This window comes from Tasmannia lanceolata, unplaced genomic scaffold, assembly GCF_043159265.1.
Source record: "Tasmannia lanceolata isolate RefF3 unplaced genomic scaffold, GAP_Taslan_0.1 ptg000004l, whole genome shotgun sequence".
NCBI lineage: Eukaryota > Viridiplantae > Streptophyta > Magnoliopsida > Canellales > Winteraceae > Tasmannia > Tasmannia lanceolata.
Window position 1 is genome coordinate 12767053 of NW_027518681.1, and position 26817 is coordinate 12793869.

Sequence of the window (26817 nt, forward strand, 5' to 3'; positions counted from 1 at the left end):
AACCTAGGGATCGTTCTTAAGTTGGAAAGAAATGAGGCAAGACACCAAACAACAGAAAGCTTAATCTGGGTTTCCTTATCATTTGTTAGTTTACTAAAGCCATCATTTGATCAATTGAGTCCATGACACATCATGAGAGCTCTTCATTATTCATCTGATATTTTGCAGGAAAAGATGCAACGAATGACTTTGAAGATATTGGACACAGCACTTCTGCAAGAGAAATAATGACAAATTACTATATAGGGGAAATTGACGCTTCAACTATTCCCGCAAAACGTAACTACATTCCTCCCCAAACAGTGTCTCACAAGCCCAATAAAGCTAATGGTTTCTTGATAAAGACTTTGCAGTTCCTTGTGCCCTTCCTGATTTTGGGTCTAGCCTATGCTGTTCGACATTGGACCAAAATTGACTAGATGAAGCAATGGGCACAATCTAGTTTTCTTCGCAATTTAGATGAGCCCGTCATAATTTTCTGCAACACTAGATTGGATTAGTTCGAAAAAAGATCATGTGCCAGAACCATTTCCTCACATCAAGCATCCATGAATCCTCAATATTTCGGATCTTTCTTACATTGTCGATGTGTCTGCTGAGTAGAATTTTAGTTTAGTTTGTTGTCTTTTGAAGTACTTTCTGTTTCAGGGCTTCTTGTTTCAATGAAGAGACATTTGTAATATCGGAATGGAAAATAATCATTTGGCAATATGACGGTAAGATAACAGCAAGGAAACTGTTAAAAAAATCAGTCATACGGTAACCTTTACCATGGAGGTAAATGGTACTACAACCAAAAATTGATCCACTTGATGGATAGCTTCCAATCAATTCATGGTAAAGGGTTAGAGTCTCGATGAGCGGGACCGACGTTGCTTTTGGTAAGAGAAAAAACTAAGAAAGAAAATGAATGGGATCAAGAATCTAGCCCAGTCTGATTACAAGGTAAATTTTGGGTCTGATTAAACCTGTGGGGCCAATCTGTTAACACCCCAAGGTGTGATCCTAGGTTTGTGTATTCTAAAACACAAAAACTAAAATATTAGGATTGACTATGCTAGCCTAGGCAGGCCCAGCAAACAGTAGCAAGATATATGTAGAGATTCATGCATTGTGAATTAGCTTAAATTCTATGATTTGGCCGACACTTCGAATTTATTGCCGACACCCGTGTCCGACACGACACGCGTGTCGACACATATCGACACTCCTTTGGACACTTTGAAAGGTATTGCTCGAAGTGATAGACTTAATGTGGGCGTTTGGACAAGTTTTTGTACCGTGTCAAGTGTGACTGAAAGACATTCAGTTTTATCATTGAATAATGTGTTTACCTCTTTTATTATTAAGTCTTCTTTAATTATAAACTCTTCTTTTAGCTCTTCTTTAACTAATATTTGCTGCTATATCCCCTCCCATAGCTGTGTCCCGGTTTCTAAATTTTGGGGGTTTGCCGTGTCCGACACTCTGTGTCCGTGTCGACACGAGACACTCGTGTCCGTGTCCACAAATCATAGCTTAAATTGCCTTTCCCGGTTGCATTTAAATGACTGAAGAGTGAGGCAATTCTTCCACGATAATTCAATGCTAGTTAATAAATGGATTTCCCATATCCTTTGGGAAATAAATTTCAGTGTCAAGCATCGGACAAATGTTTTATGTTCTGAGTTGGGTCTTATGATTAATTTTTGGTCTGTTTTTCTTTTTCTTTTTTGAGCGGCAACAACAAACTTTATTCAAAAAAGTAGAAACATAACAAAACATGGGACGAGCTGTCCCTGCAACCCAATAAAGAAACCGGGAAAACAAACAATGCAGCGTCTTAAACTAATTGCAGAGCACCCAAAGGAGAGAATGCATCCCCAATACAGATTTGCTCTGTCCACTTCTTTCCCTTGCCAAAATATCCATGATATCATTTGTAGTTCTCAGTCTATACTAAAATAATGGAGATATCCAAGTATAAAGGTCCAATATTTCCATAATTATGGATGCAAGTCTCCAAGGCCCAACAGCTCTTTTTTGTGCCCATGCTACTGCGTTGGAGGAGCCTACATCCTTCCATCACAAGTGAGCAACTCAATGAGGACTTGAAGAATCTGTAGACCGCAAAGAAGTGCAAGAGCTTCCAATTCATTTGAGTCACATTTCTTGGATGGTCCTCAGAAAGATTTGACCACGATGCCTTGATGACAGAGAAATTCTCCACCCACTCTGGCTGATCCTAGATTTCCTCATGAATTCTCGTCAAAGTTTAGCTTTTGCCAAGTTTGAGGAGGTGACAGTCGGGGTTTCAGTTTTGTGCTAGCCAACCTTTCCCAAAATTCTAGCCAACCTCTCGCCTTTTCAAAAAGGCGGATTCCTACAGTCCCAATCGCCCAACCCTTTCGCCTATTTTTCCCCAGCAATTTTATGCCATAAAGCTTCCTTCTCTTCACCATACAGCCATAACCACTTTCCCACGAGAGCTATGTTGCTCATTTTGATATTTCCTATGCCACGGCCTCCATGTTTGTTCATTTTGCTCACATTCTTCAAGCTCATAAGATGACTAATTCTCTTCTTGAACTCGTTTCCTTCTCATAGAAAGTCTCTTTGAAACTTCCCTATTCTCGCCGGCAACGATCAAGGATTTAGTTTCTATATGCATTTTGGTAAGCATGGAAATGAAAGGTTTCTGATGGAAATTTTGGTGGAATCTTGTAAAATCATGAAAACTTATGGAAGCATATGCAAATGGTGAAAATTTAAGATAAAAGTTCAAGAATTGTTAGAATACGCGCAAATAGACTCTTAGAAACCATAACATAAAGAAGACAACCATCCATAATGGTCTAATAATACAAATGCGTTGTTGCGTATGTTTGGAACAATATAGTACATTCCAAGGTTTCAAATTTGGGTTTCGGTGTGTGTTCCAGTTGTGATGGAATGAAAGTATTTTGGTTTCGGATAGAAATTTTGGTGAAAATCCTATAAAAGTATAGAAACATATGGAAACATATGCAAATGATAGACATTTAAAATGACACATTGGAAAGTGATTGAACAAGCACAAATGCACGCTAAAAAACCATCACATAAAGAAAACACCCATAATTATTTATCAGCATCGAATTCAATACATGCTACATTTCACTTGTAGTTTATATAAATACATATACATAATACAACCCATTTCACATGCAATTAATATAGGGAGATGATTTTTTCAATCCCCATGTAGGAGGGATGCGCCGCCCTTTAACATGAATTGTGGGCAACTTTAACGCTTTTTGAGGTCAATTCACGTTAAAGGGGGGCGCATCCCTCCTACAGGGGGTGAAAAAAATCATCGCCCTTAATATAAATACAATTATGTAACATATATCGGTATAGTATTCCACGCATACACTTGTGGTTTTGGTTTCACTTTGCATTTCAGTTTCAGTGGGATGAATTAGTGTAGGTTTCGATTGAAATTTTAAAAGACGGTACATTCTAAACTCAAAATCTATACATCAACATAAATGTAGGAAACAAAATGCAAGAAATTACTTCATTCATTAATTCTATATCTCCTCCTTAACCATGTGCAAGTTCCCTGCTATACATAAAACTTACGTTCTAAACTCAAAACTGAGAGGATTTGTACATTCTAAGCTCAAAACTGAGACTGACAATTCTACAAAAGGAAACAAAGAGGATTTGTCAAAGACATGTTTGCAAGTAACATGCCGCATGTTAGATTAGTTAAAAATGATTTAAGCATGGCATTTTAACCAAAGCCCATATTTGCTTCAAATATTTAACCATTAAAGTGGGAAGACATGTCAATTTTTCAAGACAAAGGAGATGCTCAAATTGACAATATTTACAGAAAAAAGGAACCAGAATTTGACAAAATACAGTGATAAGATATGGAGAACATTATATCGATATCAACCCTTGAACAAATAATCAAAAGTAAATGGTCTGTGGTCAAAGATAAACCTGTTCGATTGTATGGTAGTTTGCGAGTAGGCTCACCATCTCCAATGTCTACATCAAATACTAAGAAACAAAAAAATTTAAAAGTTAGAAAGGAACACAGGTACAAGTGTACAACAAAGTAATTAAGTTAGAAGGAACACAGGTACAACAAAGTAGTTAAGTTGTCGAATTGTTAAAAAGTACACTAACCATAATCATATTGAACACCATCAAGAACTGTATGATTTATATTACCTCCAGGCCCATCAACAACTTCACCAATCTGAAAATTAGAAAAACTACTGATAAGCTAATTGTCAGAAAATAATAATAATAATAACAGCAGCAGCAGCAGCAGCAGCAATAATAATATTTAGACTGGACATGAACTATAAAGAAAAGTAACCGATAACAGAACATTTCATCAAATTACTAAATTAAAATGTCAAAGTACAAAAGCTACAAAAAACCTTAAGTAACTAACACAGGTTGCCATTGCCAACTTCAAAGAATAGTCAAACCATTAAAAAGTAATGAATAACTACGATAAAAGAAAACTATATAACATTTACAGTATCAAAAGACTTTTTAACAGCCTTATACGTACATTCTTTCTATATATTTTTTTTCGAGACGATAAAAGAAACATAATGAAATGACTAAATTTATATTTCTCACTTACACATCAGCTATCTCTTACAATGTGAACCAAAGAAACAACTAAGCTTCTGCTAATCCATCAACTCCATCTATGACGTACAACAACATCCAAAGCCTCAAGCTATGATTGACGCCCTAACTGATCATATTTGACATATCATCCTCCACCAAAAACCTACTCGTCTCACCATGGAAGATGCAAAGGCCCATAAGAGGAGTGTGCTTCTGTCTAGGTTGAAACGTTGCTGACTCCGATAAGCTAGAAGAGAACCTCCAAAAAACTCCTCATCATTTCTATGTGCACACCCCATGTCTATCAAACTGGACTTTGAAAGAAACTGCCATCAAAGCTAAACATATCATTATTGAACAAATGGAGAGTCCATATAATCCTCCTCACTTTAGTCGGGGTGCTTCTAATAATGATTATTCAACTTCCATGAAGGGCTTGAGTGGACAAGACTCGAATTGTCTCTTTGCTAGAGCACCATCAATTAAAGATCTTTATGTATTCTTAATATTATTCTCAATAGTGACCCTTTTTTTTTCTTTATGTTTTGTCCCTCTCTCTCTCTCTCTCTCTTGTGTGCGCACATATATGCATCCGAGAGGATTCTTTTAAACAGTTTGTTGCAGTATTTGACATATTTTTTTAGTTGTCTATGCAACAAAAATTTTCTTTCTTTGATTTGGAAGTTAAAACTTAAATAGGTTGTGCTTGTAGCACATTCTCTGTGATCATCTTCTTATTTGTGATAAAATTTACCAACAAATTTACACAATTTAAATGTTTTTTTTCTCGTGGTTGTTATTTATAAATGCTTTTTTTAAATATATTTACTCACCCGAGTCACCACGTTAACTCTCTCAAGTCATATCTTAGACCTTGAGAGTCAAATCTGAGTCCTGAGTTTTCCATCCTTTCCTATGTCTATAATGGAAGGAGAGGAATAATGAGATCTTCAATAAGTTTGTAGCAGGGAGTGCATACTATCCACCAGCAAGTCCTCTCTTGTGTGGTGAGGTATGGGACCGTTCTTTCGGAGTTCAAAGGTTATTCAGAGTCTTCCATTCGTTTCCCATGGGACAAGATTTGCTTGAGCACAATCCGCTCTAATCTCCCATAACGCAAGTTGGAAACCGCTTGGAGAATTGCCTTGACCCTATTGGTACATTCAAAAAAGATTTTGCGTCAATGAATGTTAATTGCGATTCGGATTTGGTTACTAGGTAAACTGACATCCCGTTGGGTATTGCTCTCGATCAACAGGATCAAGAAAGTCTTCAAAAAGTCCCACCGGGTCCACTGCTTACTCAATGTCCTATGAGAAAAGGTTCTTTCGACCTGCTTTGTAGGATATAAGGGCATCGTAGTTGATCCTTAGCAACATCTTACTGACCATACAGAAATTTCGAATGCCCAGCCCGGAGTTTGTTCGCAGTGCTGTTTCTTCTGGTCTTTGCCACCTTGCCAGAGGAAGTGTTTTAGAATCTGGCCAATTTGGTTTCTACCCAGCTTCAGGTGGTTGCCTCCTAATCTTGGTCTAGTTAAGCTGAACTCAGATGACTAGCTTAGGTAATCTGGATGTTGTGGGTAATGGTGGCCTTCTTCATAGCGATGAGAGGATGGTCAGATGGGATTCTTCGCATCCAATAGGAGTTACAAACTCGAACAAGGCAGAAGTCCTAGCTCTCAGAGTGATTTGGTTTACGGATCCCTCGCTCCTCGATTCTCTTGTGATGGAAAAGGGCTCGCTCAATGTCCTTCGTTAGATGGATATTGGATCAGGGTTTCCTTGGTGATTCATCGATGATATGGAGAAGATCATGGATACAATGGAGGGACATATGACATCTTCTGCGCATGTTTTTCGTTCAGCTAATGGCGAGGCAAATAAGACGGTTTGATTTCGGGTTGAAAGGCTGGATTTTGATGTGTTTGATCACCTTACCCCTTGATAGGTCCACTGCCTTTTGCTTTAGCTTGCGTGTAGCTCTTGACCAGCTCAATCGAGGTCTTCCTTTTGTTTTTAAATAAAGTTTAACCATTCAGAAAAATATATCATCAATTGCTTATACATTAATTGTAGATTTCAGGAAATCCATAATTATTGAAAATGAAAATATGATGTCTCACATCCTAATCTAACAAGCAAATGCACTTATGCATCTTTCCATCTTTTTGTTGTTACTTCAAAAAAAATAGGTAAACATAGTAGATATACGAGTCGTAAATAGGAAAACACATGCACTTTTGCAGAATTTTCCTGACCTCTTCCCAAATGTTCCCCAACTACGTCGAACATTTGCCTCGCCAAAATAGTCCTAAATTTAAACTTTGTAACTATGATTGCAGCATCTACTAAACATTTTCGTCATCCTGGCACAACACTTTAAGAACAACTTTGAACTAGTCAAACAATACCTACCAAAATGAAGCCTAAGTGCCTAACAATCCAAAAATTGTGGTACCTAATGACTGTCTCCAGCCATTTCTGCTGCACCAATTGACCATGTTGAAACTTTCCTCTTTTTCCCTATTTCCCATTCCCCTCAACATCACATCTATAGCCTTCCCATTCAATTTTCTTGATATGTGCCTTCTTTGAATCTTGCACTCATGAAAACCCGATTGAAATCAACCTGTGTAGCTGTGTACAGCTGCTATCATTGGAGAAAGAGAAACTGATGACAGCACTATATGATATCCAAAACTTCTATCGTCCCTAACTGTCTGTGTGAATGCAATACAAAGTCACACCAACAAAGGGTGCTGACATATGCATCTACCACATACAATATACTTTGTTCGCTTCAAGCTAATGTTGAAATATCAGTGTAAGATTGAGTGCACATGCCTGTTGTGGATCTTAGATTATTGAAAATGATGATGCATATTCAAATCTTTGTTCACAACATATTCATAGACTTAAATCTCCGCAGAAACTGATACGAAAAAACCAAAAGGTTTCCATCTCCATCCCCACCGAAACACCTACCAAAACTGAAATGCATAGCAAAACCAAAACAGTAAGTGTAATAGTGGCATCCTATGCGGGTATGTGTTGCATAATCATATTTATATGAATTTCATGTGAAATGTGGTGTATGTATTATGTATAAACATTTATATGAATTAAATTATGAAACATGGTATGTGCGGAATAAGCAGTCACGTGTGATAACGCATGCTACTAGGTTTTTGACGTCGTTAAACCATTAAGGGTATTTTTATTTTACTTTATTTTATTTTTGCTTATGTGATGATTTTTTTTAGTTCGTACTTGTGCTTTTTTTTTTAAATGGTAGCCAATAATATTACAGAAAGGACTGAGATGGTCAAGATACAAAGAGAAAAGGAGAATGCAACAGCAAGAAGAAGACTACAAAGACAAGATCACGGCGGGAGAGAATCAAAGAGAGATAGAGAATCCTTGAAGACTCCTCTAGCTAACCTATCCGCAACCTGATTAGCCGATCGTCGAATATGAATAAACTCTAACTCCATGGGTCTCACCCAGTCAAACATCTCATCGAACAATCTGTCAAATCTCCACAGAGTTTTATGCACACCTTTAAGCCATCTAATAACATTTCATGAGTCTCCTTCTACCACGCGTACAATCTGTCAAGGTTGTTTTTCTTAATCAGCTCCAGACCTTGATATGCCGAGCGTACCTTTGCCTCCGAAGCATCAACCGTCCCAATAGGCCCTGCATAAGACCATAGAACCGCTTCGAACTCGTTTCTAAGAACTCCCCCAACACCTGCAGTCAGGATTCCCCCAAGCGCCAGCCATCAAAATTGAGCTTTAAGGAACCTGGCGGAGGGGGCATCCAATCTTGAATCGTCTTCTGTTTCCTCTTCCCACTAACACAAATGTCCTTCCACCACTCCCAAAGGTCATAGGCAGACACAAATTTAAACGATGGGAGATATTTTATCCAAGAAATAGGTAAAGCAATCACATTAACGAATAAGTACGATGGGCTCTTGGATTTGCTTTTGAAAACCCTAGCCCTCCTTTCCTTCCAAATGAGCCATAATGTGGCTAGGAAGCACATGTACCATAGAATTTTGCCTCTTTCTTTCCACGGGTTAGCCTTCCAACTTAGTAACAAGTCTAGAAGGGATTCAAGAAAAACTCCAGATGTGTCAAATCTGTTAATCAAACACTTCCTGAAGTTTCATTTTAAATTTACTCTGTTGAAATGTTTTCATACGTTTTCATAATTTTACAAGATTTCCACCAAAATTTCCAACCAAAACCGAAACAATTCTGTTTCCATGCAGATCGACACTGAAATCAAAATTTAAATCCTTGAGCACTATAGATGTTGTTAACTTACCAACTTCTCCAAAAGGTTAAGCATTTGGAGAAAGGCGTTATTTATCTTTTATACTTTAACACCTCCCTGCACGTGTGGCCCACTTGGCAAACATGTGGCACATGTGGTCCCACTTTGGGCTGACCATCGCATGTGGATTTTTTTTACTATCCGGGAGGTTTGATCTCGAGACCTTTGGCTCTTATACCATGTTAACTTACCAACTTCTCCAAAACCTTAAGCTGTTGGAGAAAGGCGTTATTTATCTTTTATACTTTAACATATGTCAACAAAGACAAATAAATAACTGTTGAAGATAGAGAAAACACAGCAAAGAAGACAACAGTAGTGATGGATGGGGGGAATCAGAAAACAATTTCTTCCTCTCTTTTCAGAATATCCTGAGCAATTGCATTAAGTCAATAGATAATTGATAATATTGTACGCTCATAGATATCTCTAGACAGCACACAGTAAAATTGTGGATTTGGAAACTACAATAGTGTATACGTGAACTACCTACAAGCAGGAACAACACTGAGCAGGTCAGTAACATCAATGACCTAACAAGAGCTTAAATGGGTAACTAGAAGGGTGTGGCAGTCCTAATTTATATATACTATGTATATCCAATGATCCTAATTTAGATATATTATGTATTAAACAGACAAGGATTGGAATTGTTCATAAATCTAAACATATGGGAGTACGAATTTGCACCCACAGAACCTACGACAACCGCTAAAATACTAGGGTAAGATAAGTTTTGGCTGAAAATTAGTTTTCTACAGATCAAATACTATAAATAAATAAATTCTATGCATATTATGTTCACTCAATCGAAAGCAATGTAACGCCAATTTAATCAAATATTTAAAAAAAATGATACTCTATAGAGTGAGGAGATCAAAGTTTTATGACAAATTTAAACTCTCAAATGGATTAGCTATTTAAGACATGGATGAAAGTAGTTAGTAACTTAGTACTTTCTCCCACTTCTGGTCTCTTGAATTCCATGAATATGCAACGCCATTATCTCCTTCTCTCACAACTTTTGTCTGTCCATCATTAGCCCCTGATCACCGCAAAAAAAGGAATATATTGAAGAAGAAAAGAAAATATACATATGGGTAACATTGGACACAGTCAACGACAATTCAACCCTCTTTAAATAGAGACTTAACAAAATAACCTACACCTAGCACAACCAATTTTCATTTTATCAGCAGCAACTATAAAATAAAATAGAAATTTCCAGAAAAACAAAATATATGACTGACATTAAAATTAAAAGATCAATAAAAATGAAAAAGAGACCTTGGATATTCTTAGTACAGATTACAAAATTCTCCAAAACCTGCCCTTAAAAGTTTAGACTCCGGGGAGAAACTATCATTCAATCAATGACATTTTCTTTCCAAGTGAAAGTTGTCAGTTACATTGATAACTCTCTTTTATCTGGGATAGTTATACCACCATATTATTGTCAAATTGAACAAAAACAAATGATCTGATGTTTGATGAGTGCATCTAGGACCACAGTCGCTCATGTACAGATTAAAAGCCTCTGAATTTTTTTACATAAGAGAGGAGAGGCCTACTTGCCAATTAGGTTGTAGATGGATGGGTCAGATGTATCACTTCTCAGCTTCCTTGAGTTCGAGTCTACATATCAAATGTTCATTGACTTGTCCAATTTGGGGCAAGCCAATATCAGCCTATCAGCTATTGCAAAATAAGTCAAGAGTTGACTCATTTTGATCACATGAAAAAGAAAGCTCCAAGGCAATAAGACGGGTTTCAAAAAAATGCAAAAGAATTAATGATGACAGTATTGAATTTTTTTTTTAGATAAAAGAGGCAATATTTGTAAAACAAGAAACTATTTTATAGTCTCCACCGCATTTGCGTAAAAAAAATGAAGTATAGGAACTAAAGTATTCTTTCCCAATTTAATATGGATACACATTCAAGAACAAAAATCAAAGACCTATGATGGTTGAGGAAACAAGAGAGAGAAATTTAAATTGAAACATTATTAAATATCTCTAATCAAACATCAAATCAAATTTTCACATAAGAGGAACCAGGAGTAGTAAACAACAAACCTGGAAGTTGTAAAGCCTCCAGGCCAGGTAAGTCCTCCAACTTCAATCCACCAACTCTCTTCCTGATGCAAACAACAGGTAACAAACATTCACGCTAGCCAAGGGAACAAACAATTAATGTAATACGGAATTAATTGTCATCCAAATAGCTCTTTCATAGTTCTTAAAAGGAACTATGTCATTTATACTATGCTTCTCTCACATAATTCCAACCATTTATTTCCAAAAGAATGAAAAGGTTGAAATAGAAGTAAGTTTCTGAATGATAGTAAAGTTTCATATTCACAGTTGAAACAGAAACATATAAATATGATAGAATGTTCATTAGTGACAATTGAGAAATACAAGTAGTTCCAAACAAGCTCTAAACAATGTTAAAAAAAAACATGACATAATATGCCAATTTCCTAGGCTGTTGCCATCCAAATGGGTTGAGAAAGAGGATTCTAAAAATTAGTGGGAATGACTACAACTACTAAATCACATCCAACAAATTGAAATCTACATAGAGTAGCAGATATTGACAATAAACATACCTGCTGCACTTGTATTGAGAAAGGAGGGAAGCATATGCTTCAAGTTGTAGTGGCTCGGAGATCCTATCTTTATGTGCCGTCCAAATCCGTACCACTCCATCAGAACAAGCTGTTACAATGTCTCCATTTTCCAAGAATTTGGTATCCCAAACACAGCCAGGGTGCTCAATGCTTTGCATACAAACTCCATCTGCAAAAGAAAAACTTGCCAAAGTGAAAACAGAGCCTCAAGCCAAAGCTAGCAAGACAAACTGTCAGAGAATCAGAAAACATCACTTAATTGGGCGGCAGGCCCAAAACAGACTCACGTCCCATAATCAAGATTCACTAGTCAGGAATGACACCACAATGACAAAGGTTTATGCTTATGTGCTTGAAATTTTTCATCGAATCCACAAGCTAAAAGATCTACAAGTTATCACTAGTTGACTGACATTCTATCAATTTATCAGTTGGCACAGTTTTCAGTCATTTTGCTCAAACAAGATTAATGTCAAAATTTACCAAGTAATCCAAAAGGAAAAGGAAAAGAAAGAAGAAAAGAAAATGAGAATAAACCTTGCCTCATAAATGATATCAAACCAGAAGCAAGAGGAAACCATAATAAAAATTATTTCTACTTGAAGAAAGAAGAAGATGTTCTGTTGCCGGTTCCGGTGAGATGGATGGGAGACAAGGAATCTGTAATGCACCAATACCTGGAACTCATGATTGTGACAAACTAATTGGGTGGACTCCCATGCTTGTGAAAAATAGGTGGTTAAGAGTACTAGGTTCCATCTTTGGGATGGGGTGACGTGTTGAGGCTAACATGGAAGATTTATCTCAGTTGGAGTTTGCCAAGGTGGAGATTTTGACGGAAGATTGGGCGAGCCTCCAGTCATCAGTCAGATTTTGAGCTGTAGATCAATGGTTTTCATCTAAGTCAGGCATGAGAGTAATGGGTCGGACAACAGAGTCCTATCAAAAACCCTCCCCAGGATGATTGTCAGCCGTGCCTCTTGATATGGGAAAGTAACGCAAGTGAAGACTGGAGATGCATGACAGGAATAGCGTGGTCGGTTAAGGGTTTGTCTAGTCATGGTATTCAAATACAAGGAATTCGGTCAACCAGGCCGCAGCTGGAGGTTTAGGACAATAGGGTTCCCTGTGTTGTGACATATTGGCATATCATACACAGGTAAGTAATGTGAGGTTGTTGGTGGAACCCACAGGAAGGAGGGGCTCTAAATTGATGGGGCGGCATGGGACCCGATCACTCTTGGAAGTCTCAATGCATGCTTTAGATCCAGCTATCACGGCTAACCACACCAACCCCAGGCCCCATTCCATACAAATATGTAGCAGGACTGGAATGGATTTAGTGGGCGTAAGTATAAGATGATCACTGAGTCTAGGCAGTCCAGATCAGAGAGTAGGGAAAATTTTAGGGAAAATAAGGGTAGAAATGGAATTTTTAGTACATGGAAGGGTAAATGGAGAAGTAAAAACACATATACATGCCAGACAGAGAATTAAGGGTAAACCAAGTAGCCGATTTTGCACATTCAAAAGGAGAGTTCCACTATATTTGCATTCTATAACTGCAATGAGGAAAATGACAAAAGATTTCTAGTGTCTGGTTCCTCCACGGAACACAATCAATGGGTCATGCCCAACAACCCCAAATATCGAGAATCCCATAACTTACTGTCATTTAAGAGGTTGTCTGCATTCAATGCAAAAAAGTTTATTAATCTTAATCTCCTCCAGCTTTAATGATGGTCTTGGACTGGGGAAGAATTTCAAGCATGTCAAAAAAAAATTGTTACATCTAACAGTACAACTAATGGATGTTTTGCAAATGGACTACAAAAAAAAGATAGAGCCCATGGTCCACATTCAAAGGGAAAAAGTCTACTTTTCCCTACAACTTCTAAATTTGACAGTTCGACGGATTATCAATACCTATCATGGAAACCCCTCCCACTTTGATGGCAGAAAATGGATTTTTTTAAAGGCTTTAAATAAAAACAGTGCTTAGGAGACTAGGGCACACAAAAACAAAAGGAAAAGAAAAAAAAAAAACTATAAAATGGGCATCTTCTACAAGAGTAATAATCTTTTTTGAATGGTCAAAATTTTACTGAAAGAAAAGACCGAGGTGGTCAAAAGAGTACAATCAATAAAGAGAAAAATACAGATAGAAATGGGAGTAGAGCGGGAGGGAGTCCGGGCACAACTCAAGGTGGCAGAAAATCATACTGCTCGATGGCCAATAACCGAACCCACTCCCCGGCTAGTCTATCCGCCTCTCCATTTGCCGAATGCCTGACATGGTGGAAGGTCATACAAGAGTAATAATCTTGAACAAGATACACCATAATTAGACAAGCGATCTACCAAAATATTGCCTTCACGATGGATATGAGAGAAATAACACTCCACATCCCTCAAAATACTGAAAAACTCGCTGAATAATAATCTGAATCTCCATAGGGGAGCCCTCCCCCATTTTATCCAGCAATTGGCTCAAAAAGGAGGCCTAGCCTCCCTGGAGATTCAAAGACTATTTCATAGAGATTTTAGACATTTTATGGTATATTCACAGGGAAGGAAACACCACCACTGAATTTTTTGCTAACCTTGGATCTCTTGTTTGAGATTGATGATTTGAAACGAGATGCCGGGGTTGTAGTACTTTTGTTATTTTATATTTCAAGCAAGTGTTAGATTTGGCTAGCTAGGCCCTTCTTTTTCTTTTATAAAATTTCACTTGTTCAAGAAAAAAAATAATAGAACTGATCACTATACATTTACACAAAAGACTATTACATCATTGATACAAGACAAATAGGGAAGAAAACTAATATCCAACAAGTTCGACCATGTGAAATTTCAATCAGTTCAACTGATCTAGGGCGTCGGGTGTGCATTTATCATATGACCAGATCTGGTCGTTGAATTTAGGATCAAGATTGAGCAATACAATCCAAGACAATAATTAATAAAAATCCGCCCATTGGATTTATGATTAAAGCAATAAATTTGATGAGTAAGATTAATTAAATCTGATCATCGGAGTTAAGATCAGATTTCATTTGATCACTAGAATCTTTAGCACGGTCTAAGTCTATAACAATATCTCAAGGAAGCTTTCAAATCTTAAAATCACAAAACACAGAGGATTTTAAGTATTCAACAAGAAGAGAATGAGAGAGAAATTTGAAGATTACCCTAGATAAATGAAGAAAAAGTGATAGAAGTTACAGGGCATCAAACCTGTAGATCCTAGGAAATCACACCTTAGGTGTGATCAAGACATCACACCAATATCAATGAAGAGAAGTTCTCCATGATTTGCACGAGCAGAGGTTTTTTTAGTCATAATATCATAAGAATGATGGCCCTAAAGCCTTGCGAAATACATATACAGACTTCTTTCCCACGATTACAGACTCTTCCTACAACTTGAATTAGGATACATGTGTGGACCCTCTTGCACTTAAACCAAAACTGTAGAAGTTTCTCATAAGAAAGCCCGCAGAATAACAAAACGCAACTGGCTACTCTAGTCACGAAAGCTCTCCCCTCTTTTTAAAAATAGCAAATCTTGATGGGCCCAATCCTTTATACGAAATCATTTAAGTGACGAGTGAATTTGAAAGAAAAAGAATCAAATACCCCTTAGTGACTTAACTAATACCCTATTCACTAATGATTGGCCATATCATTAATTTTTTATTTAAAAGTCACATGAGTTACGTAAAAAAAAGAACACAAAGTGACTAAACTACCCTTAGAGACATAAATCACTACTAACATAATTGCATAACTCTAATGCACTGATAATGAGCCGCATCATCTGATTTAGTACCCCTTCTGATCATTGTGAAGGATTGTGTCCCCATCAATCATACAACCCATTTGATGGTTATCCTACAAATGGACGGTTAAAAAGACTATTAACTAATGGTTTGAATCCAAAATGAAAAAAGTCAACCCATCTTAGATCCTCTTACATTGATGGACGACTCTCTTGCTTGGTTCATGCAAATGAAATCCTAAAATACCATCAAACTAGACATCCCCCTTATCAGATGTTTAAAAAATGGGCGGTTTCAGGTAACATCCAAAGAAAAAAATGTATACTCATCCTTGCATCCTTTAACTTTGATGTGCTACTTAAGTTGAGGGTAGTATTAAGGCTTGTTGTTGGAACAGACCACAAGATCAGACCATTGATCAATCCCATTGTCAGATCTCATGCAAGTACTCAATCAAACATAACATAATATAGCCAAAAGAGGCTGTCGACATTCTTAATACCCGTATTACCATTTCTGAGCTGTTAAGGGTCCCTCCTTGACTGCCTTGGTTTATTTATCTTTTTTCTTGTATTGGGGACTATTTCCACGCCTCTTGGCTTTTCTCTGGGGGACTTCTTGCCCCCCCCCCCCCCCCCCCCCCCCCACACACACACACACACAAAACCACCACCCCGTATTGTTTATTCTGGGTATGAAATAAACTTCGTTACCTATCCAAAAAAACCCATAATATAGCCAATACCAATTAAAAAAACAAAATATAGGCAACGGATGACTTGAAAGAGATAAATTCTGCTTATCTTGGAGACATATTTAGCATGTTGTTTCTTTAATTAAAGACAACAACAATGGCGCTCCTGCTGAAATCATCATGGATGGGCCATGCCTAAATGACCCTTAAATCGGACAATGTCATTAGTGAATGTTCTGTAGGTGGGACAGTCTACACACTATAGCATCATATAATTTTGTTGGACTCTGATTTTGTTTTTGAATGATAAAGAAATATTATTGAGCAGCAAGGCTTCAGACTTCGATTTCAATATGCATTTTGGTTATGATCGAAATGGAAACATGTAAATTCGAATGAAAATTTCGGTGAAAATCCTGTAAAATTACTAAAACACATGTAAACATATACAAATTATGGACATTTAAGATGAAACTTCGGGAAGTGCTAGAATAAGCACAAATACACTCAAATGCAACCAAGGAAGTGTTCACAAATCTAAATACAAGCCGTTGCACGAGGTTTGTCGGATCTAATAGCTTCCTAAAGCAAAAAACGGACAACATTGATGACAATTCCTCTCGTCGTCAACTCATTTACACAAAAGGTCAGGGCTTCAAGCATAACACTCAACAAGAAAGAGTCAAGTGACCAATGATGAAAAGCATAGAAGATAAGAAACAAAAATCTAGTAAAAAAAGAGAACATTAACAAAATGAAAAATTATGCAAAGGGATTTGCTAAGGTCCATCGCAAAAGGCTTTTCGAGGCTGGTCTGTTGCATGTCAGACCAGCCACCCCGTGAATGGAGACAAAAGCTGTTGTCTTCATTAACGAGGTGGCTGGTCTGACGTGCGACAGACCAGCCGCGAAAACCCTTTTGCGATGGACGCTAGCAATTCCCTTATGCAAATAACAGCACAAAAAAAATCAAGAGACCAATCACCCATTTCCAGCTTTAAATAGCAGTCTACGACAATTGGCTTAACATTTGAGGGCAACAACAGAGATCAAACATTATCTACAGCTTCACCCAGAAATAAAAGATGTGCTTATTTCATTCAAGCAACCACGAGCAGAAAACTACTGAAAATAAAATGCAATTCAATGTTAAAGTTACAAAAGAAACCCCTTTAACAGATTAGCCATTAGAAACAAAACTAAACTGTTAAAATTGCAATCAATAAAAACGGGTGAAGTGAAGAATACATAAAAGTAAGCCTTGAGACTGTGAAGACTAGGGAAGAAATACCTTTCCATATCTTGGCAAAACAATCTTCGCTGCCACTAGCAATAAGTCCAGAGCTATGTGCATCCACGGAATAGACAATAGAAGTGTGGCCAACCATCTCCATCAAGACTTGACCAGTTAACTCCCATAACCTAATAGAACTGCCATTGCACAACGGCTTCAACAAGCAGGAACCATAAAGGATATATAAAGGGGCAAAGCCCAAAACAGAAAAGGAGAAATAGAAAAAGCAACACAGCTGACATAAAAAGGATTACATATGGATTGGAGGGAGCTCAACAAAATCATCAGTAAGACCAACAAGAACACCACCATTAAAACATGCACAATTTCGTACAAGATTCAAACATTTGAAAGGTCTCGCAACAGTTGGGAGATGAACACAGTTGTAAATTAGTAAGCTGGTTAAAGAGTTGATTAAATATTATTTGTAAAGGATGTTTTCCCTGGTTCTTTGATCAATGTTCAGCCCTGTAGCCAATTTATGTGGGCAAGTCCCTCTTTATATTTAAGGAAATAAAAAATTATGGAAATCAAGCCCAGTATGCAAATTTTTCCTAGCTAGCAAATCCGCCGTGTCATTAAAACTCCAAGGAATATGCTTGTAAATCTCTCTTGTACGCCAGATGCCTCACAATCATATTTATGTAATGCATTTATCAATAACCAGCGAGACAGATTATATGCTTCCGAATCAGAATTTTGTTGATAAGTGGTTACCCAATTCCTGTTACTGTGCTTCAATTAATTTCTCGCCAACATTATTTCTCTGCAATTAGGATATGGTTATCATGTTAACTTTCTGTAGCTGAACAGAAATTGAAGTTTTAAGGCTAAATAGAATCGTGGCATTAATGGAAGGTACTAAAAGTTATATTGAAGAAAATTCACATCATGTCTTAGAGCCTTATCCAATATGTCATTTCATGAAAAACACCAAATGTAAACTAGCCCCATGGATACACCCACTTATCATTTAAAACAATCCGACGTGACATGACATATAAAGTACAACCACAATGAATTTTCTGGTCCTAGATAATTTAAAAGAAAAGACAGTGTAATTCTCTATGATTTGTGGACACGAGTGTCGCGTGTCGACACGGACATGGAGTGTCGGACACGGCAAACTCACAAAATTTAGAAACGGGGACACGGCTAAAATAGAAAGCACATATAATCATGATTTGTGGACATAGATTTATGTGCCGGGTTTCGATAAGGTTGTGAGGTATCTGACATGGAATCCCCTAAAAATCTAGAAATAGCGGCACACTCATACACATACATACATACGAAGTTACTGACACTTCTAGCAGTACACTTAGAAGTGTCTAAAGGAGTGTCAACACGAGTGGACACGGGTGCGACACGACACGTGTGTCGGTAATAAATTCGAAGTGTCCACCAAATCATAGGTAATTCATGACTCGTTTCACTCCAGCAGCATATGGAATCACACCTCAGCTAAGCACACCGCTTTTCGGGTATGTGGCTTCCCTCAAACAGAAAGGAAAGGTAAAACTCGGGGGTTTGGAAATCGCATCCAAAAGTGAAGTTACCCCACTCCCACTGGTGGGTGAAATCTAATCGCCCTGAAATGACTCAGCAGAAACCCCAGCACCAGTGGGAATGCACAAGTCTTCACATATATCGATAAGATACCTAGAAGGGAATTGATAAAATTGTTCATTGGAGACCACTAAAGGAATCATACTACTACATTAAAGTTCAATGGATGCTCTATGGTAATCCTGGTGCAGCAGGTACGGGTGGCGCATCTTTAGAAATGATAGAGGTTCTGGACCAATCGGCGGACCCTTACAAATGAAGCTGAGGTTTGAAGCACTTCTAATTGCATTACATATCTTCACTGCTGAGATGAAAGGTCATCTATGAATGGAAGGTGATTCCACCTAGTAGCATAAGTTATACATAATAAATACATAAATCTATACAAGTATATAGATACACACACACACACACACATGAACTAGTGGAGGTTTTGAGAGGGTTCATGGAGGACTGGGTTTTGGCAATAGGAATGAGGAAGGAAAAGATATTTTAGGGTTTGCAGTGGCATATGATTCGATGTTAACAAATACTTTTTTAAGAAAAGAGATTCACACTTGATAACCTTTAGCAGTGGCACCAACTGTAGCCAAATAGATTTTATCCTCACTAGAAGAGAGGACAGAGCTGTGTGTAAAGATTGTAAAGTCATACCCGGGAAGTGTTTAGTCACACAACATAGGCTGGTGGTGTTGGATATATGCATCAAACATTGAAGGAGAAAAGATAGAGATGCTAGACATCCGAGGACTAGGTGGTGGGATCTCAAAGGGGAAAAACTAAAGATGTTTAAGGATACACTGCTTAAAGAAGGACCTTGGAGTCTTGACGGGGGGACTAATATTATGCGGAATGGAATGTCTAGTTATATCAGGAAAGTGGCTAGAGAGGTACTTGGAGAATCTAGAGGAAGTGGGCCGCCGTCTAAAGACACATGGTGGTGAAACGAGGAGGTCCAAAAGGCGATTAGGTCTAAAAGAAAGTGTTATAAATGTTTGCATAAGTATAGAAATGAGGAGAACATTGGGAAGTATAAACTGGCTAGAAAAGAAGCTAAGAAGGAAGTAAGGGAGGCTAGAGGTAAGGCATATGAGAATTTGTACCACAGGTTAGGGACGAAAGAGGGTGAAAAAGATGTCTACAAGCATGCTAAGATGAGAGAAAGGAAGAGCAGAGACTTGAATCATATAAAATGCATCAAAGACGAGAATAAAAGACTGTTAGTAAAAGAAAACGAGGTCAAAAAGAGAGGTGGAGAAGTTACTTTGATAAGTTGTTTAATGGAGAACAAGTAGCGAATTGGGGAGAACTTGATAACGCTTTTGATGATACAAACCGGAGGTTTGTTCGTAGAATCCGAACATCAAATGTAAGAGTAGCTATGAAAAATAAGAAATTAGGTAAGGCTAGGGGGCCTGGCGATATTCCTATTGAGGCTTGGAGATGCTTGGGTGATGTAGGTTTTGTTTGGTTAACTAGATAATTTAACAATATTTTGAAGACTAAGAAGATGCCTGACGAGTGGAGGAAGAGTACATTAGTACCTATTTATAAGAATAAAGGGGATATTCAAAGTTGCACTAATTATGAGGGAATTAAGCTAATGAGTCACACCATGAAGCTTTGGGAGAGGGTAATTGAACATAGATTAAGAAAAGAGACTACGGTGTCAGAGAATCAGTTTGGTTTTATGCCCGGACGATTGACTGTGGAAGCTATCTTCTTGATTAAGCAGTTAATTGAGAGATTTAGAAAAAATAAAAAGGACCTTCATATGGTTTTCATTGATTTGGAGAAAGCGTATGATAGGGTTCCCAGGAGTGTTCTGTGGTGGGTCCTTGAAAGGAAAAAAGTGCTTACTAAACATGTTGTAATTAAGGATATATACGATGGAGCAGTAACTAGTGTCAGAACCACGGATGGCACGTTTAGTGAGTTTCCAATTACAATAGGATTGCACCTAGGATCAACTCTAAGCCCTTATCTTTTAACGCTAGTTATGGATGAGCTTACGGAGGGTATCCAGGATGAGGTACCGTGGTGTATGTTATTTGCAGATGACATAGTATTAATCGACAAAACCAAAGCTGGAGTAAATGCTAAGTTAGAGTTATGGAGAACTACTTTGAAATCCAAAGGTTTTAGATTGAGTAGGACTAAGACAGAGTATATGGAGTGCAACTTTAGTAATGTAAGGAGGCGGGACGAGGACATAGTAAATATGACTGGACAGGAGGTAAATATGACTGGACATAGTAATGTAAGGAGTGCAACTTTAGTAATGTAAGGAGGCAAGACGAGGACATAGTAAATATAACTGGACAGGAGGTACCTAAGAGGGATATCTTTCGCTATCTTGGTTCAATTCTACATAAGGGAAGGAGAGAATGAAGAGGATGTTAACCATAGAATAAGAGCAGGTTGGTTGAAGTGAAAGCTTGCCTCATGAGTTTGTGCGACCTTAAAATCCCTACGAAGTTGAAGGGAAAGTTTTATAAGACAGTTGTGAGGCCAGCCATGCTGTACGGCTCAGAATGTTACGCCACCAAGAAGCAGCATGTGCATAAGTTGAGTGTAGCTAAGATGAGAATGCTTAGATGGATGTGCGGCCACACAAGATTAGATAGAATTAAAAATGAAGAAATACGTAGAAAGGTTGGGGTGGCACCAATTGAGGAGAAGATGAGAGAGCACCGCTTAAGATGGTTTGGACATATCTAATGTATTCCTTTGGATGCTCCGGTGAGAAGAGGCGACTCGTGCGAAATTGATGGAGTAAAAAGGCGTAGGGGCAGACCAAAAGCAACTTGGGTAGAAACAAAGAGGAAAGACTTGATAGCTAGGAACATAACAGAGAACTTGACCTTGGATAGATTAGAATGGAAGAAAATGATCCACGTAGAACAACCCAACTAGAGCCAGGATTAGAGCCGAGTAGATTCCTTTCACCTTCTTCTTGAAATTTTTCTAAAGGATTCATTTAGCCGACCCCAACTAGTTTGGGACAAAGGCTTTGTTGAATTGAGTTGAGTTGAGTTGAGTTGAGATATATATATATATATATATATATATATATATATATATATATAGGGAGCTGATATTTCCGCTCCCCTTTTAGACCAATCCACTCCAAGTTACTTTTTCACCCTAGCAAATGACAAGAACACCCTTGTAGCATGTTCTATTATCTTCACATGCCAAATTTGCCCTTGATTGCTTCAAGCAGATGGTCAACGTCATAAGCCACAAAAACACATTGATGCCAAATTTGCCCCTGTTATCTTAACAATGACTGCATCAACCCGTTTTTGGTGGGGTATCCTATTAGAAAATCTAGAAGAGATCGTTATTTCTTTTAGTACATGCCAAATATATTTTCATGCATCAACAAAAATAATATGTTTATTTATTTCCAGTAAAAGACAAAAAAGCAGATGAAATTGTTGGTTGGTTGGTTGTTGGTGGGGTATCATTATTTCATGCATCAAAAGGGTAAATAGGAAAGTTTTGTGCAAAAGTAAACAAAATTCTTGTACAACCAGTGTTAGCAGCCACAGATTCTCATACATCAACGGAAAGTACACGCATGTATAAAAATCAACAAGCAGCTTAATCTCACTCAATAATCATGTCTTTGTATGCTAAAGTTTATAAGAGAGCCACCTATTTTCACTCGTTGTTTGGGCCAATCCTAAAACACCTATCTTCATTTCATTTTCATACGTGATATTTATAAGCAAGAGAAGAATGAAACCTAAAACCTAAAACTGAAATGTACAACTTATTTACGAAAATCAAAACTCCAACCGATTATATATAGCAACTCAAATTGGACCCTTTTTCCGAAGATATTATGAGGAAAGTTATCCTTTTAAAACATGAAATATGAAAAGCCCTAAACCCTTAAACTGAAAAATGTACAGCTTATTTACGAAAAAAAAAAAACTAGGGTTTACGAGTACAAAAAAGTGAAGACAAATTACCATTGAAATTGACATATGAAGGAATAGATGGTTGATAGAGTTCTGCAATTTGTTCTAAGCTATTAGTGCTAACGAGCTCGATGATTTCGGTGAGCTCCGAAATTCCTTCCGTTGAAAAACTTTGCTTCATTTTTGTTAGACCAAATTAGAAAATCAAAAGGACGAACATGGCGACATAGAGAGGGCGAAGGACGCACATGGTAGTTTATGTGCTCTGCTCATGAAAGCCATGGCCCATCAAAATAAAATCACAACATATAATCATTCTCAGTATAAGTTATCCATTGCTCGTTTGTGTTTTTGTTACGTTTTTGTGGCTTATGACGTTGGCCATTGCTCGAAGCAATCAGGGGCAAATTTGGCATGTGAAGATAACAGAACATGCCACAAGGGTGTTCTTGGCATTTGCTAGGGTGAAAAAGTTAACTTGGAGTGGATTGGTCTAAAATGGGAGCGGAAATATCAACTCCCTATATATCCTATGAATGTGTGCAATTATATATGCATAATACTCACCTTGCTTTTTTCTGTTTGTTGTCTGTGTGTATTTAAAAGAAAACACGAAAAATATTTTATTAATAAAAATTAAAGGCAAACAAAACCCTAGGGTCAAAATGACCTCAACATACAAATTCAAAGCTCCTCGCTCGGAATCCCTATTTGGAACATGTCCAAATGAGGGGATGAGGGGGCAGGTTCCTTTCTAAGATCAATAATTTCAAGTGCGACGCCAGCTAGCTTCAACAGGCCCAAGTTTAAGAGCCCAAGCAATCACATTACTAGAATCACCTTCCACCATGTGTCTCCCTAGCTTTGCCTTCCCTAGCTTTGCCTTCAACATGTATAAATTGGTGAAAAGATTCATTGTTCCAGTTTATTAGAATTTTAGACAACATTGGGGCCAAAAAATACCTTAACAATCTACCCTAGGTGATTTCTTGAAAAAAAACCCAAAAAAAAAAAAAAGGGGGAATGCCAGCCGGTTCTGAATTCCCATCAGAGGTTCCATGAAAGTTTAGTTTGAAGCAATCAGTGGGTGGGCGAGTCCATTAGGCCGTAGTTAAATCCAATCTACTAATTCCTGATACAATCAATCGCCAATCACATAGCACTTCTTTTCTTTCTTTCTTTTTTTTTGAAAATGATAGCTTTATATATTAAAAGAGAGACCGAGATGGTCGGAGCACAGCATAGAAAAGAGAGAACATCACAGTACAAAAATCTGGGATCACGGCGGGAGAGAATCAAAGAGAGCTAGAGAGTCCTTGGAAAGTCCTACTCTAGCTAAACCATCCCTGCCACCTAATTAGCAGAACGCCGCACATGATGAAACACAACCTCCAATGATTTCACCCAATCAAACATTCGTTGAACCATATATCAAATCTCCAAGGGGGTTTTTGAGGTCCATTGAGCCACCGAATAACATTAGATGAATCCCCTTCAATCACTACATCATTATGGAGACGATTTTTCTTGACAAACTCCAAACATTGATGCACTGCACGCACTTCAATCACATAGCACTTCTCCAAGAAAGAAAAAATCCAAAATGCTTTCCTTACAACCAACCCACTTAATAATAGATAGCTTAGTCCACAAGACAACAATCTGATATCCTTATAGGAACCATCAAAACTCCATCCATTTGTTCATTTATATGCCTATAAAATGGGGTACAGAGTATATTTTCCAAATAATCTTTCCTTTTACTCCCTCACAGACCTTAAGACCCTTCAGAAAAAACCTTTATAATAGTGTCCAAGGGAAACCCAAAGACTGTTGAAGCACTCAAGTGCACCCACCAAAATACTATGCACTGTTTGCAAGGATGAAAATGATGATCACGATCTCCTCCAAACACAACATACATCCACTCGCAAGTCAAAATTCATTGGTTTTAAGAATTTTGCATAAGTTTAGGTTGCCCTCAGTCTTCGTCCAATAAAAGGACTCCATGCAAGGGGTACCAAAGGACCACAACCCAACTAGTTGAAGACTCAGGGTTGTCGAATGCTAAGAGAGGGCAAAAGAATGATTTTACCAAAAAAATCCTCAAGGGTGCAAGGTCCAAATCCTTCTATCATGCTCACTAGGGAATGCACATATACACTCTCTACAAACCTGAGTACAAGAAAGCACTCATACTTATATTGTTTAAGGTTCCCTCCTAAATGACCAATCACAGACAATTGCTTTCCCAACTAACTTATACGAGCTCAAGAAAGCATAGAACAGTGGAGATATTCAACGAGGGCATTTTGTCAAAAGGCGAGGCTAATGAAGTTGCTTAATGAGGGGACTTTTATTAAACAATGATAGATGGCCTTAGGCCAAGTGCGCTAGAGTTTTAGTGGGCAAGTCGTGCATACTTCAGAATGTAAGAAGACCATCAATAGAAAGACAGCACCGTGGATGGCACATGGACCAAAAAACCCCATCGATGATATTCAATATGTTTGGTTAAATGACTATCCACTACCAACCTTTCATATTTCAATGTCGTTGATCCAACACAAGGAATCTCCCCAACGACAGAGATTTTTTATCCATGGGTTATCCATGGCTTTTTCCATCTGGTGGGGACCTACATGTGAAACATGTCTGAATAGGACCCTAGCCCAATTGAAGTAGAGACAGCAGTATCCTAACTTATGTATATGCAATCATATGTATATTATATTATATGTATTCTTTCTTTTTTCGTTGTTTCGGACCACCTTGGTCTCCCAGGCTTTGCCCATGTAAATGTACATGTACATGTATATGTATATGTATATGTACCTTGGTCTCCCAGGCTTTTCCCTTTTTTAATAAATGTAGACATATAATTGTTCATGTACATGTATTTGTATATGCATATGTACATGTACATGTACATGTATAAAGCATAAAGGATATAGCACATACACACTGTAACATATGTGATGCAGCGTAGGAAGAGAAGAATAGAGGAGAAGGATAGAAGAAGAAGAATGAGAAGAAGAGGAAAACCAGGAAGAATAGGAGAAATCTCAGAGAACTCAGTAATAATCTCAGTAAATCATCAAGTGATAATAAAGTCTACAACAGGCCTATATATAGGCATCAACAATTACCAAAAAAGACTACATGTCCCCAAAACAAGTAAATGACCAAAATATCCCTAATAAAGACAAAAAAATACCCAAAAAGTCCCTACGAATAACAAATAATACCCAAAATGTCCCTACGAATAATAAAAAGATCCCTATGGGGCCCTCTGAGTGCGGCCCCGCCTAGAATAAACCCGTAAGGGACGTCTACGATTCCCATCAATATGTAAACATGTGTTACAAAACAAGCAAGAAAAGAAAACTCTATATGTATATGAATAAAGCATAAAGCATATATACATTGTAACATAAGTAAACAAACATGTGTTGTTACTGTTACAAAACAAGCAAGAAAAGAAAACTCACCCATCATGTGATGCAGAAAGAATCCCCAACCCAGGCATCACTGCCAAACCTCGAACAGTATCTGCACAAGGCTCACATGTATGAGAAAATAAAGCAACATTGAATCTTCAAAGGGCTCAAGCAAGAAGATATATACATTTTAGAACAACAGAGAACCTGTGAGAAAAATTATAGCAACATAGAAATGGATGAGGTGCAACTGATCACAAATTTAAACACAAAAATCCAACCCTTTTACAGCAAACAGGAAAATGTCAAGGCTAAACATGTCTGGATACAAATGATCAGGTGTTTAGTCCAAGTCCATTCACATGATCCATAAACAAATAAACCCATCTAGATGGCATACATAGACCATGGACAAAATCCCTCTTATTTTGTATCACCTAGGAATAAAAACTGAGCAATCAAATGGAAGAAGGTGAATGCTCTTTAATACAAGAACAAA

The 26817-nt window shown here is 37.6% G+C and overlaps 1 protein-coding gene across 1 annotated transcript in view; it reads right to left on the bottom strand.

The window, feature by feature from the left end:
- LOC143875546 (transducin family protein / WD-40 repeat family protein) overlaps positions 1-26817 on the bottom strand; it is a 57471-nt gene that overhangs the window by 22891 nt on the left and 7763 nt on the right. The window contains exons 5-11 of the mRNA XM_077377118.1: positions 26370-26430; positions 17375-17514; positions 11584-11773; positions 11048-11109; positions 9926-10014; positions 4162-4234; positions 3973-4032 (exon numbers count right to left, since the gene is read on the bottom strand). Coding sequence (XP_077233233.1) covers positions 3973-4032; positions 4162-4234; positions 9926-10014; positions 11048-11109; positions 11584-11773; positions 17375-17514; positions 26370-26430 — 675 coding nt within the window. The remainder of the gene's footprint in view (positions 1-3972; positions 4033-4161; positions 4235-9925; positions 10015-11047; positions 11110-11583; positions 11774-17374; positions 17515-26369; positions 26431-26817) is intronic.